This window comes from Fukomys damarensis, unplaced genomic scaffold, assembly GCF_012274545.1.
Source record: "Fukomys damarensis isolate Sample0158 unplaced genomic scaffold, DMR_v1.0_HiC HiC_scaffold_16, whole genome shotgun sequence".
NCBI lineage: Eukaryota > Metazoa > Chordata > Mammalia > Rodentia > Bathyergidae > Fukomys > Fukomys damarensis.
The window spans coordinates 117,778,638-117,792,151 of record NW_022900928.1 but is presented as its reverse complement, the minus strand read 5'-3'; the positions used below and the strand labels follow the sequence as shown (position 1 = coordinate 117,792,151).

The 13,514-nt window shown below is 52.3% G+C and overlaps 1 protein-coding gene across 5 annotated transcripts in view; it reads left to right on the top strand.

Annotated features, from left to right (window-relative positions):
- Tns1 (tensin 1) overlaps positions 1-13,514 on the top strand; it is a 165,155-nt gene that overhangs the window by 118,973 nt on the left and 32,668 nt on the right. For all 5 annotated transcript variants that reach the window (XM_033764621.1, XM_010611937.3, XM_010611940.3 and 2 more), the window contains one exon: positions 3,419-4,954. In XM_033764621.1, coding sequence (XP_033620512.1) covers positions 3,419-4,954 — 1,536 coding nt within the window. The remainder of the gene's footprint in view (positions 1-3,418; positions 4,955-13,514) is intronic.

The window sequence follows — 13,514 nt, the reverse complement described above, 5'->3', positions numbered from 1 at the left end:
ATCAGAGCCTTCCGGCGGGGGGCAGACAGACCTGAGTGTCCTTGATTCTGCCCTTGATACAAAGGGGAGGACAAGTCAATGAGTGTGCACAGTGGCCTGGAACATATGCTCCTTATGGCTGGCACTGAGCACCTGGGCTCTTCTTTGAAGACAGCAAGAGAGATTTCATTTGTCTTTAGCAAATAGGATTCAATCAAACAATTTACACGTCTTTGATTTTCTTACAGGACCTTAGTGTCTTGGCAGTTACTGTTCCTGATGCTGCTGCAAACAGGAGCCCATGGGGGGATAAATTACATGGCAAAACAAGTTTAACATTGATGTTTTCAAAATCAATGAAGAGTGAGGCCTAGCCAGAAGGAACAAGGAAGGGCCTGGATGTCAGGTGGTGGGAATCAATGAGCTCTCCCACTTGCTTTGGGGACACAGTCTTGGCTGTCTTACCAAAAGATTTTCTTTTATGAACTCTAGGCAGATGCTGAAGATTGAGGATGCTCTCAAATGAGGTTTGCACCCAGACACTGTCATGGCCTCCCTGTCTAGGTGTGAGACCACTGTGTAGGGCATCTTTGCCATGCAGAGAGGATGGAGGGGAGTGCTGGCATCTCCCAGTGTAGCCTCCCATGGGCCCTGTAGCCTCCGGGCCCAGTGAGAAGGAAAGCCAGCTCTTCAGTTCCTTCTCACTGGTCTGAGGGGGTCCCATTCTCCAGGGAGTGGCCCCAGAAATCTGGGTGGATGACAGCTTCTTGCCTGGGGTACTTTTCCTCGCTGAAAACAGCCAGCTTTCTGGTGCAGCAAGGAGTCCAATTCTAAAGGGACAGGACAGGGAGGGCAGCCTCTCTCATTCAGCAGCTTGGACCCCTTTGGAAATGATGACAGGGGAGCTGGGAGAGGCAGCTGTGCCTGGACTTGCATCTTGGCTGCTTTTAGGAATCTGGGCACAGGGCAGGTTGGTGGAGATTCAGAAGGCATCTCAGCCAAACTCCTGTTCCAGTTCAGACCAGCAACCCCCTGTAAGCCTGGGCTGAGGTGATGACTCTCTGGCCCTATGTTACTTGGGGCTGGTTACTGGCTGAGGTCCTGAAGCCTCAGAGAAAACTGTGGGCACAGTGGTGGTTCTGTGAAACTGAGTGAATGTGCAGAGAATCCAGACCCTGTGGCATGTGTGGGGGGATGCATGTCCTGGTTGGGCATCTCTGTTGGCTCTCCGGTGATGGCACTTGGCTGGCTTGTGGTGTGTGTGTGTGTGTGTGTGTGTGTGTGTGTGTGTGTACTCTGGTGGCGCGTGTGGGGTGTGTGTGTGTGTGTGTGTGTGTGTGTGTGTGTGTTGATCAGGACATTCCTATTTTGTGGTTGTCTGATCACTTGTTTTTGGCGCTGGGCTTCTGTAGGAGGGTTTATTTTTAGTGGCTATCACTTCTGGCTTGAGGGTTGATCCTTGGGTATGGCAGAAACATTTGTATTTTTTGAAATGTTTGTGGCTTTAAATTTAAATATTTATCTTGGAGTATTCGCCTTTTATGTGTTTATTCGACTGTGTGTGTGTGTGTGTGTGTGTATGTGTGTTGTGTGTGATACAGAAGTGTAGAATAATATAAATTTCAGAGTCTTAGTTCAATCCCCGTACCAAAAAAAAAAAAAAAAAAAAAAAAAAATTTCAGAGTCTTTGAAGTAAATTGGTTCTGATTTTAAGGCCCAGCTTTTCCAGGTACCATGTATTTACAAGTCACTTGTTTTGCCTCCCAGAGCCTCATTTATCCAACTTTAGAGTGGGCATAATTCCACCTGCCTCTCAGGGTTAGAAATCACACGTGTGTAGTACCTGTGTTGAGGTGTGTACTCACGGTAGCTGTTACCAGTGTTTGCACACATGTATCCACACCCATGCTTTCTGATGGTGGTTCTTGGTGTTGTGTGGGCAACTAGTGACCACAAGTGTTGGTGTTTTTTATTTGAGTGGTTTCTGGTTGGCCTGGTCTCTGGTTGTTTTCGTGTCTAGTTCTGTGTGTGACTGCTGGTACCTGGCTGAAGTTGGAGATTTTTTTCCTGCCAACTGGGGGGCCTGGATTGGAGCGAGGGTAGAGGAGGTGCTTTTTATGTGTGTGTGCATGGGTGCTTGTGTGTGTGCATTTGTTGGGCCTGGAGGCTGGGCTGTTGACTGTTTAGGGTGTAAAGTCACAGAGCTCCTCTGGGCGGGGAAGTTCTTGTTCCTGAGTCAGCCCTCTGGCCCCCAGCCACCCAGCACTCACTTTTTCCTTTCAGAGAAAGTGTTGCCTCCCCCACTGCCCTGGTCTCTGAGTCCCTGCCCCAGTACCCTGTGTGGTCCCCTCTGGCATGGGGACTGCAGGCTTTGCTGGACTCTGTCCTGGCGCAGCCCTTCAGGGGTCCTTGGAAGGATCTGGCTTCTTCTGGGGAGCCTGCTGCAGTCCTGCCCGACTCACTTTCCCTTGACTGGTTCTCTCCCTTAGGGGTGTGAGATGACCTAGTTGGTTGGGGCACAGGGGTCCACGAGGAGGGGACAGTGCTGGGGGGAAAACCGGGCGGGATGAATGTATTGTCTGTCTGAACAGTTCCAGCAAATTCTTTGCATGAAAGCAGACTTAGCTGTGAAGGTTGTAGGATAAGTTTGTCTTAATGAGGCCCAGCTCTGCCTTCAGCCTCCTCCTGCACCTTAGGTATGGTAGACCCCTCTCTATGCCCTTACCATGACCCTGGGCACTTTCCCTGCTCTCTTGTGCAATGGCTGGCCTCTGAGAAAGGGCTGGATCTCTATGCTCACACCTCCATGTGTGCACAAGCAAAGCCTGGCGCTCTGCCTCAGGCCCAGAGCAGGAATTCTAGTAGTTGGGGCAGGGATGAAACTTCCTGAGATAGGGCTGTTGAAGGGACCAATTATGCTTTGCATATCACCCTTCAGGGGTTAATGATATTCATAATGGCAATGATTATGGCTCCCAGATGTTGATCTCTCACCCTACACTGGTATAAGCAGATAATTTGTATGAACTCATTTCAGCTGGCAGTACTGTGTAGTCAGTGAATATAGGCAGTTTCATGTGGCCCAAACCCATTCTGTTATTGCTCCTTTTGTGCAGATGAGAACACTGAGGTCCAAAGTGCCTCTGTGGTTAGGAAGCTGGTGAAATGCCAGAGATGGGCTTGGAACATGGGTAGTTTGCCCCTGGGGCCCCTGCTTAGTCCTAGCTTTGGCTTCTTATCCTTGAAGCTGGTTGTTGGTGATAGCCATGACTGAAACCTGGGTAGGTGTTCTTTGTCCTTTCCCTTTGCCCTTTCTTCGGTGGCAGGAGCAGCTTTGGTTATCCAGGGAAGAGGAGCTCTTAGCTCTTTTTCATGTGGGTAACAGCCAGTATTCCTGCCTCTACTGATGCCTGCTGTTTCCCTTTCTCTGTCCTTGCAGAGGTGGTGGGGCACACCCAGGGGCCCCTCGATGGGAGCCTATATGCCAAGGTGAAGAAGAAGGACTCCCTGAACGGCAGCACCGGGGCCATCAACGTGGCGCGTCCTGTCCTGTCGGCCACCCCCAATCACGTGGAGCACACACTGTCTGTGAGCAGTGACTCGGGCAACTCCACAGCCTCCACCAAAACCGACAAGACAGATGAGCCTGTCCCGGGGGCCTCTGGTGCCCCTGCTTCCTTGAGCCCCGAGGAGAAGCGGGAGCTGGATCGCTTGCTCAGTGGCTTTGGTTTAGAGCGAGAGAAGCAAGGTGCCATGTACCACGCACAGCACCTCAGGTCCCGCCCAGCAGGAGGCCCTGCCGCGTCCTCCTCTGGCCGCCACATCGTCCCAGCCCAGGTTCATGTCAATGGCAGGGCCTTGGCATCTGAACGGGAGACAGACATACTGGACGATGAGCTGCCCAACCAAGATGGGCACAGCATGGGCAGCATGGGCACCCTATCCTCCCTGGACGGTGTCACCAACACCAGTGAGGGGAACTACCCAGAAGCTCTGTCCCCACTGACCAACGGCCTGGACAAGTCCTACCCAGTGGAACCTCTGGTCAATGGTGGGGGCTACCCCTACGAGTCTGTCAGCAGGGCAGTGCCTGCCCAGGCCGGCCATGTGGTCCCTATGCGTCCCTCCTACTCTGCGCAGGAGGGTTTAGCTGGCTACCAGCGAGGGGGGACCCTCCCAGCCTGGCTGCAGCCAACAACCACCTCCCACTATGGCCACGACCCCAGTGGCTTGTTCCGCTCTCAGTCCTTTCCGGATGCTGAGCCCCAGCTGCCCCTGGCTCCAACCCGTGGGGGCAGCAGTCGGGAAGCCGTGCAGAGGGGGCTGAACTCATGGCAGCAGCAGCAGCCTCTCCCACCTCCTCGGCAGCAGGAAAGAGTCCAATTGGAGAGTCTGGCAAGCAGCAGGCCCAGCCCCCAGCCATTGACAGAGCCCCCCATCCCTGCTCTCCCGGAGTTCCCAAGGGCAGCCTCTCAGCAGGAGATCGAGCAGTCCATTGAAGCCCTAAACATGCTCATGCTGGACCTAGAGCCAGCTTCGGCCACTACCCTACTGCACAAGTCCCAAAGTGTCCCGGGGGCCTGGCCAGGGGCTTCCCCACTCTCCTTGCAGCCTTCTACAGGCTCTTCCCACCAGTCCCACCCACTGACCCAGTCCAGGTCTGGCTACATCCCCAGTGGGCATTCCTTAGGAACCCCTGAGCTGGTTTCTGCTGGTGGATCTTACTCACCTTATGATTATCAGCTGTGTCCAGCTGGGCCCAATCAGGGTTTCCGTCCCAAGAGCCCAGCCTCCTCCTCATCTGCTTTCCTCCCAACCTCCCATGGCCCTCCAGGGCCTCAGCAGCCCCCAGCTTCTCTCCCTGGCCTCATCACTCAGCCTCAGCTCCCACCAAAAGAAACAGCTTCAGATCCTTCCCGAACTCCAGAAGAGAAGCCATTGAACCTGGAAGGGCTGGTGGCCCACAGGGTGGCAGGTAAGCGCCTCAGAGGCCATCAGATTGGAGCATGTTCTCCATACTCCCTCCATCCCTTCCCTCTTCAGTCTTGGTCTTGCTGGGGAGGGGGGAGTACAGGCTTAAAGATGACCCTCTGGCAGGTGCTGCTCGGCCTGGGGTCTGTTACACACCAAGCTGGGTTCTAAGATTCAGAGATCAATGTCTATCAGTTCCACCCTTGAGGAGTTTACAATCTAGTTAGAGGATGGGTATGTAGACAGCTAATTCTGACAGAGAGCAATGTATGCTCTGACAGAAGTGAGACTGCATGGGAAGGCAGGGCTCGCCACCTAGGGTAATCAGAGAGATCTTCCTTGGGGTGGTAACTTTGGGACTAGAGTAGACTTTCTAGGCACAGAGGAAACCCTGCAACTGTCCGCCACACTTGTCCTCAGCCTGCAGTTATTGGAGCAGGAGTGGAGAGGGTAGGAGGTCTCTGTGGACTCAGTTTCCCTCTTGGGCCCATTTCAAGACTATAACAATGGCTGAGAGAGTTTCCTAAAGCCCTTGGGCTTTGGTGTTTAGCCTGATGGGGCTTTTCAGCTTGGCCAGCCATCCTTTTAGGCCTTGCTTAGAATCAGCTCTGTGTGGGAAACAAAGCTCTTCTTCATCTCAGAGCAAATGTAGAGAGATCTGCAGAGAATAGAGAGTATGGGACAGCTGAAGAACGTTTTAGGGAGAAACAGGCCGGCTGGAAGTACTGAAGGCCCTACTATGACTAGGCAGGAAGTCCTCAGGTCTGATTGTCTTGAGAGGTGAAGTGCAGGCTGGGTAGCCCAGAGCTGTAGGGTCAGGTGGGTCCTGTGCCCAGCCTTCAGCTGCCAGGGTGTCAGCAGGCACTCAGGGAAGAAGAGGTGTCTGAGCAGCTGGCTCTGCCCTCCACTCTTTTCCTAAATTTAGGGGAAGCTGAGTCACCATGCCAGCTGCAGGGAGGGAGGGTGACATCCTCCTTGGGGATGGATCGTGGCTTTGGGGAAGCAGCTTGAGACAGGTCAGCTGGCTCTGGGGTTTGGGTCCAGGACTGGGTGCGGGGCAGGAGCTTCAGAGTGGAGAACCCCCCCTTGTGGTAGTTTGCAGTTGGCCGCAATGGAAGTCTTTCCACCATGGAGCTTGGCAGCCACAGCTTTTTCCCCCTGCAGAGCTGGTCTAGACCTCATTACACTATCGGTTTACCTGAGCATGGCAACAAGATGCGCAGCTGTGTGACCCCAAGGGTGAAATGTTCCTTAGGGTGGTCCAGATGGGGCTTGGACTTCTGCTTCCTGCCACATCTGGGTTCTGACCTAAAGACACCTCCCTAACTGCTTTGTCAGTAGAAACCCTTTTCCTCCTGATTTTATTGAGGAGAGAGGAATAGGGCCACCCAAATTCCCTAGAAATGTAGTTCCAAAGTTGAGAAGGTGCCTGAAGAATGATGACACTAGCAATGAAGAAGCTGGAACATAAGCTTCAGTATGAGTAACCTGGGAAGCTCAGATCTGAGGGAGAATCTCTTTGTGGCCATGAACTTGATCTGGTGTTGCTTGGCTTTTACCCATCAAGTCGTTTTTCTCATTGGCTGTTCTACCTGTTTATACCTCAGTACCATGTCCCTGGTTCATTCCACTTTGATCCAACCATTCCTCATGTTTTATTTCATTGGAAATGCAGAAAATGTAGGAGCTGTTTTCTTCACTTGAAAGAGTATATACTAGAAATCGATAGCATGCATCAATTTTCTCATGAAACATTGCAAGAATTCCTTTTACAGCCAAGGATAGATTAAGGATGCCTGTATCACAACTATCATTTAACATTGTGTCAGATGTCCTTGCCACAGCAATAAGACAAGAAAAGGCAGTGAGTTAGAGTTGGGGAATCCAACTGAGTTACCCTGTGTCCTTGATTCTGTGATTAGACTAATACTGAATGTCTCTAGACGTAGAGATTTCAATGTATGTTAAAAATTAGATTTGGATCTTATCCTTGAAGAGTCTAGAGTTTAGTAGGTGGTGGTGGTGGGGACTGGAAATTTGAGTTGAAGTCATTTGTAATAAGAGGTATGGAGAAAGTTCTGTGGGAGAGAAGCAAAGAGGTCACTTGTTTGAAGAGGTCTGGGAGGCTATGAAGTGTGGTTTTAAACTGAGCTTTGCAAGATAGATAGGACTTTGAAAATAAATGAGGCTACAAAACAGAGAGAGGTCATAGTGAGGCTAGGAAAGAATAGAAAATGTTTGAAGAATAGTGAGTGGGTGAGGAGCATTATAGACAGTGAGAGGAAGACTCAGGAAAGGCAGCCAGGGTATTGTCTCAAGGTGGTTTTAAATACCAGACTAAGGAGCTGGGCTTTTTCCTAGCATATGTAGCAAGTCATTACTGTGGTTTGGTCAGGAGAATGTGCCCTGATGAAGGCTAAGGCATAGGAAGAGGTATCTGGTGGGTCTGTGCAGGAAGGATGCAACATGGAAAGGACACTGGGCTGGGAGAGGCTAGGACCTTGTTAGTCTAGATGCATTGGGGGACTGCATTGGGGTCTTGACTGTGGGTATGGAAAAGAAGAGATGACCGCATGATCTGTTGAGTGCAGAACCAATGTGATCACAAATCAGTTGGCTGCTGTGGATGAGGGGAAAGCAGACACGGAATGTGATTCCGAGGCCCCACAGATGGAAGAAGCACATCAATATTAGGTGGAAGAGCTGGCATGGTGTAAGATGAGGCTACAGTGTTGTTAGGTCTACATTGAGCTTGAGGTGACGGTGGCACCTCCAGGTATGGATGTATAGATGGGAGCTTGATTTTGGAATCTTTCTCAGAAGGGTGGAAGTGAAAAGCTCTGGGCGTGGATGAGCTCTTTATGTCATAAGGCATGGAGAGAAGAGGACTTAGATAGAATAGTCTTGAGGGGAAATGGAGGCTGTAAAGGGGATCTCAGAATGAATGCTCAGGGCAGTGACAGGAGGCCAGAACTATGTGTCAGCATGAAGTAAGATAGTAAAAGGTTTCAAGGAGGAGGAGTGGGAGGCTAGCAATGTCAATCTGAAGAGATCAAGAGGAGAAGGCGGAGAGAGTCCATGGGCTGGCCAACGGCCTGATGATTTTTAAAGGATCGTTTTAGTTGAGTGCTGGTGACAGAAACCAGACCACGAGGGGCTGACCAGTGAGTGAAGAGGGAGTGAAGACAGCATCCAACTACTCTCTGGAGTGGTTTTATGATAAAAGGGCAGGGAGTGGTAGTTAAAAAGGGTAGCAGGATATTGGGAACTTTTTGTACATGTAGGAGTCATGTGAATGTTTTTAGGTAGAGAACAAGAAGGGAGAAGGTTGAAGATGGGAGAGGAAAGAGGAGGAAAAGAAGAGAAAGAAAGAAACTGACAGAATAGACTAAGGCGGTTAGAGGGGACAGGCCTGGGAGCCAGAGCAGCTTGTTCAGGCACAAAAGGGGCTGAGACATCACTTTATGAAATTATAAAGGGTGGATAAAGACACAGGGAGCTATCAGAGTCAGGCTTTGGGAACATGGATTAAGAATTTAAACATTTTATTATGTGTATGGGATTGAGTTCATGGCTCATCTGATCATTGTGAGCTTGAATCTGTGCTACTTGCTAGTCTAGGCTCTGGGAAAATGATGGCCAACAGCAGGTAAAGCCTGTGCCCTTGTGGAGTTGGATACTAAACAAATAAGCATGTAGATATATACTATTTTAGATGTCTGATAAGTGCCAGAGAGATAAAGCAGTGAAGTTCCAGTGAGGAGTAGAAGGTGGGTGAATGGTTATGCTTTATACAGGACAGGCAGGGGAGGCTTCATTGCATGACGGGGGGATGAAGCATATGGAGCAGCCAATGCAAAGGCCCTGAGACAGGAGTGTTCCTGGTGTGGCCAGAGCAGCGATCAACATGAGTTCAGAGAGGTCATGGGAATGGGGCCAGGTTACAATTGGCCCCAGAAACACTAAGACTTTGGTTTTTAGCATAGTGTGGTGTGAGAAGCCTTAGAAAGAATTTGCTCCACAAAGTGATGTCATCTGGCTTGTTCTAAAAGGACCAGTGTGGCCAGGATGGCAGGAGGAAGTCAAGTTAGGGCTGCAGCTATCGATCAGGGTGGAAGCCAGGAGATGGGAGGAAGTATTCAGATTGTGGGCGTATTCTGGAGTTGCTGCCAACAAGATTTACAGATAGATGAGACAAGGACAACTCTGAGGTGCTTGGTCTGAACAACTGCATAATAGGTACTCTTTACTGAGAAGGGTGAGAATCTAGGAAGAGGGAGTATCAAAATGTATTGGAGTTTGAGATGCCTAGGATAGATCTGAGAAGCTCAGATTGTAAAAGTCAGGAGTTTCAGCGGGGGAGGTGAGTTTAGAGAAGTGGGAGGTGTCACAAATTTCTCCCAAGGGAAGTACAGGTAGGGACAATCCCAAGGACTGAGTGTGGGGCCTTGCACATCTTGAGGTTGGAGACAGGAGGCGTAGGCATCAAAGAATCTGGCATGCAGCCCTTGTGGACTAGAGGAGGGCTAAAAATCAGATGAGCCTGGGAGCCGGGGTGGGGTGGCTCTGGCCACTTGCAAGGGGCCCTGTGGTGTGGAGGTGGATGGGGAGTCAGAAAGGTGAGCAAAGGATGGCACAGCAGGGGCTTCCGGTGCATTCAGGCAGGTTCACCTTCAGGACTTTGGTGGAGTCATTCAGGCCGGTGTGACTGCAGATCAAGGGCTGAGGGATGCTAGGACTTGAAGGGGTGGGACCCTTGGTGGTGTCAACCTGGATTCAGAAAGAGGCAGGTGACCATGAGAGGAGGAGGACCCGGATGGATCATGTGGATTGAGGAGCCGGTGAGCCAGGAGGTGACAGGACCGAAGTCTCCTGACCCCAGGCTGGCAACTTCTTCCTCTGTCCCAGCATTAGAAACTAGAGGGACATGGTGCCCTGCTGGCCAGCAGGATGGCACCTGCCCTCTGGAGAAGGTGACCCTAGCCCTGCCCTCTCCTTTTGTCTGTCCTTTCCCCCTCCCTCCAGCGTGTGGCCAGATCCCAGACAGAACACCAACTGATCTTCATTTTCTGTCTGTTTTTGTTTTGTTTTGTCTTGTTTGGTGCTGTGTCCCCTGTTTTCTCCGTGTGCCTTATGTCCGTCTGCCCCTGTGCCATTGGTGGGGGCTTTCTTTGCCGGGTGTCTCCCTCCCCTGCCTGCCTTCTACTTTCTGCCGGCTCCCCTGGGGTGGGTGGGCAGCATATAATGCCAGGCTGCAGGGCCTGGGATGGAGTGGCAGCTTCCGGGCCCCTCTTCTTCACCGCTCTGCCTCCCTCTCTGGTTGGTTCCTTGTCCTTCCCCTTCTCCCTTGTAGCTCTTCAGCCCTGTTGTTGCTCCCGCTTTCTCTCTCTTCCTCTCCTTTGGGTGCTATTCCTTCCAAGCCCTTTGCCTGCCTTCTTCCTTCTTTCCATCTCCTCCTGTTTCCCATCTCTTCTCCCTCCCTCCCTTCCTTCTCATTCCGTCTCTCCCCTTTTCTCACTGCCCCTCCTTATCCACATCGTCCTCCTCTCTCTCACCAACCTCCCTCCTTCCCGCTGCATGAGCCAAGGCTCCACTCTGCATGGACGCAGGCCTGATGCTTTTAGCTTTGGCCTTGCCTGCTGGCAGCAGGGTATGAAGTAACTGGACAAACTTCCGGGGCCCCACAGAGATGCGGGATGCGGGCCTTTGCAGTGAGGTGCATGATGAGGGATTCTGACAGTCTGGCACTCTGCCACTCCAGGCACAGGGTCTAGGCTGCGGGGCCAGGTCTCAGCAGGAGCCAGGCTGCGTGACCAAGAGTGGTGTCCCACGTCTGCTGCCTTGTCCACTCTGGAGCATGGCACACTCTGGGGACAGAGTATCCTATCTTATCTCTCCCCCAGTCTCTCCTCCTAGGACCCATAGTCAGGAGTCAGAAGTCTGAGCAGTGGTCCTGGCCCTGCCAGGGCTGGACTCTGTGACCTTGGGCAAGTTTCTTCCCTAGTCAGAGCTGTTTCCCATTTTGAAAAATGCAGTAGTGACAGGCCTGCCTTGAGTGTTGCACATGGTGTGCAAACCCCGGGCCTGGTGGCCCTGCATCAGGGCTGTGCTATGTTATCTGAGGATGATGTTGTCTACTGATGCTACCCCCAGCCTCTTGGACATGCGAGCCCTGAGGCTCTTAGCCCTGGGGAGGAAGTCCCCTCATCCAGTCCCTGCTCCTCCAAGCCTGAGGCCGCTGTCAGGAGAGATGGTTCTCAGGCTTGCCCCCTGCGGTGGCCTTCAGTGGTTCAGGAAGAGTCTGTAGGTGGGTGGGAGCTGTTGAGTCCCAGTGTCAGCACCTGGTGCCTCATGGACCCTCCTTCTCCCAGCCTTGGGGATGAGGAGATGGCTCTAGCAGACTGCCCCTCCTCCTCCGCTCCTCTCTCTTTCCTTTTCTTGGCCCAGTGGTGGGGAGTGCAGTGTTCAGATGGGCCTGGGGTTTGGGAGGTTCTGGGGTGATGCCCTATCCAAGGGGAGCTGGCATGGCTTGCCCTAGGGCTGCTGGTGTGATTGCTGCGCTGTGTGGCTTCCTGGTGCCCTGGCCCAGCAGGTGGCCATCCTCCTGGACCCCCTCACTTCTGGAGCCCCCGGCATACAGTTGGACACCTGGCCCTACCATCTGGAGCTGAGGAATCCAGTCTTTTGGAAATTGGAAGGCTGGAAAGAAGAGCTGGGTCTGTGGGGGGTGGAGCTGGCCAGTGGGGTGTGGGGGTGGCTGTGATGAAGCTGATACCAGGTTATTTGTCCACGTGACTTGGGCAAGGGCAGTAGAGCTTTGCTACAGTACACAAAGTGACAGGTGTTAGGGCTTCAGCTTCTAAAATTGCCGTGTGTGTGTGTGTGTGTGTGTGTGTGTGTGTGTGTGTGTGTGTGTATGTATATACATGCCAGAAGGGCCCAGAAGACAGAAAGTAGAGGGCGAAGGTGGGGAGCAGGCTGTTTTACTATCGGTCAGTGTCTGGGATGTGAGAGAGGGTGTTCTCTCTCTGCCATGGCTGTCAGCTTGGGTCCAGACATCCCAACTTGGCTGAGGAACAATGGGCTCTCTTCTCTCCCCTTCACCGTGTCCAGTTCCCCTTCCAGAGAGAGAGACAAGAGGGAGAGAACATGGTTGTCCATGCACTTGGGGCAGCTCTAGGCTTGCCAAGGGGGACAACAGTGGGACACTGTGTTCAAAGAATGTCAGTGGCCCTAATGGGCTACGGGTGCCATGGGGCACTCTGTAGGGGGTGGGGCCATCCCTGTGGGAGTGGAATGTGGGGTCTTCCGCCTGCTGAATGGGGAGGCTCTGCCCTGCAGCTCCCTGGCTCTTTGCAGGTCATTCAGTCCACCCCTCTGCCTCTGGGTGGGATGCATTACCACATACTGAGCTGGTGGCAGTGGGGACAGTGCCTTGTGCAAGGTCTCTTGTCACCCTCCCAGTCCAGAGTCTTCCCAGATGCTGCAACCTTCTGTGGCCCCTGGGCATGGATGCTGCTCAGGTCAGGTCCAGAATGTTCTTTTTCCCTCCAAGAGATGAGGTGCTTTCAATGCAAACAGACACATTTTTAAGGGCAAACATTAGATCCTCCAAGAGGGAAAGCTACCCCTTGGAAAGGCAAAGGGATCTTCCAGAAAGAGACTGCTGGGATAAGTGATCCCGGAACTAAGACCAACCCTGTTCATTTTCTCTAACCTTGGGGCTGAACTGGCTTCCAAACCCCAAGAGCCCTTCTCAAATGGGCCTCTTGCCATGGTATTAGTAGAAAATCAATGGCTACATCTGTTTCTCTCTAATGTTTTTGCCAGTGACAAGCCCAGCAGGGGCTCTGGGCCACACTGCCCAGAAGGCCTGAACAGGGCAGGACTGGGTAGAGGAAAGAGAAGCTGGGCTGAGGCCAAGGGCACCCTCCTGGTTGCTCTATTCCTCCGTGCTCTGGGAGCCTGGAATTGTGGGAGAACTGTAACTTAGCAGCACCCCTCAAATCCAGCCTCCTTCCACTGGGGTATGCTCACTGGGTGGGACTGATTAGACCCCTACTTTTCTTTCCAAAAATAAGGGTACTTTGAGGTTGTGGAGGGGCTTTCTCTAAGTAGAGAAGTTAGAGCAGAACAGGTCCCTGCCTTGCTTGAGCTGGCAGGGAGGGCTGCCTCTCAGTAATAGTCCGAAGCAGTGAATTCAGACTCCTTTGGGCATCTTCTGCATTTAACGTGCTGCACCAGGTCTGCTGCCCTGTGAGGGCCCTGCGGAGCCCCCATCACAGGTACATCAAGGCTCTTGGCTGGCATGGGAGTGCATCTGCCCTCCGACTTGGTGATCAGTGGCCTGCTGTGCTGTTCATGACACGCAGGAAGGCTCCTGGTTATGGTGGCTATTGTAGTTGTGCCAGGCTTGGGGGACTTCCTGCAGCTTGTAACCCAACTATAGATGGATGCTGATTCAGTGTGTATGAGGGTGAATTTGGCTTGGTTGCACCAGCAAATTTCTAGGTGCCAACAGTGTGTTTGTGTGTGTGTGTGTGTGTGTGTGTGTGTGTGTGTGT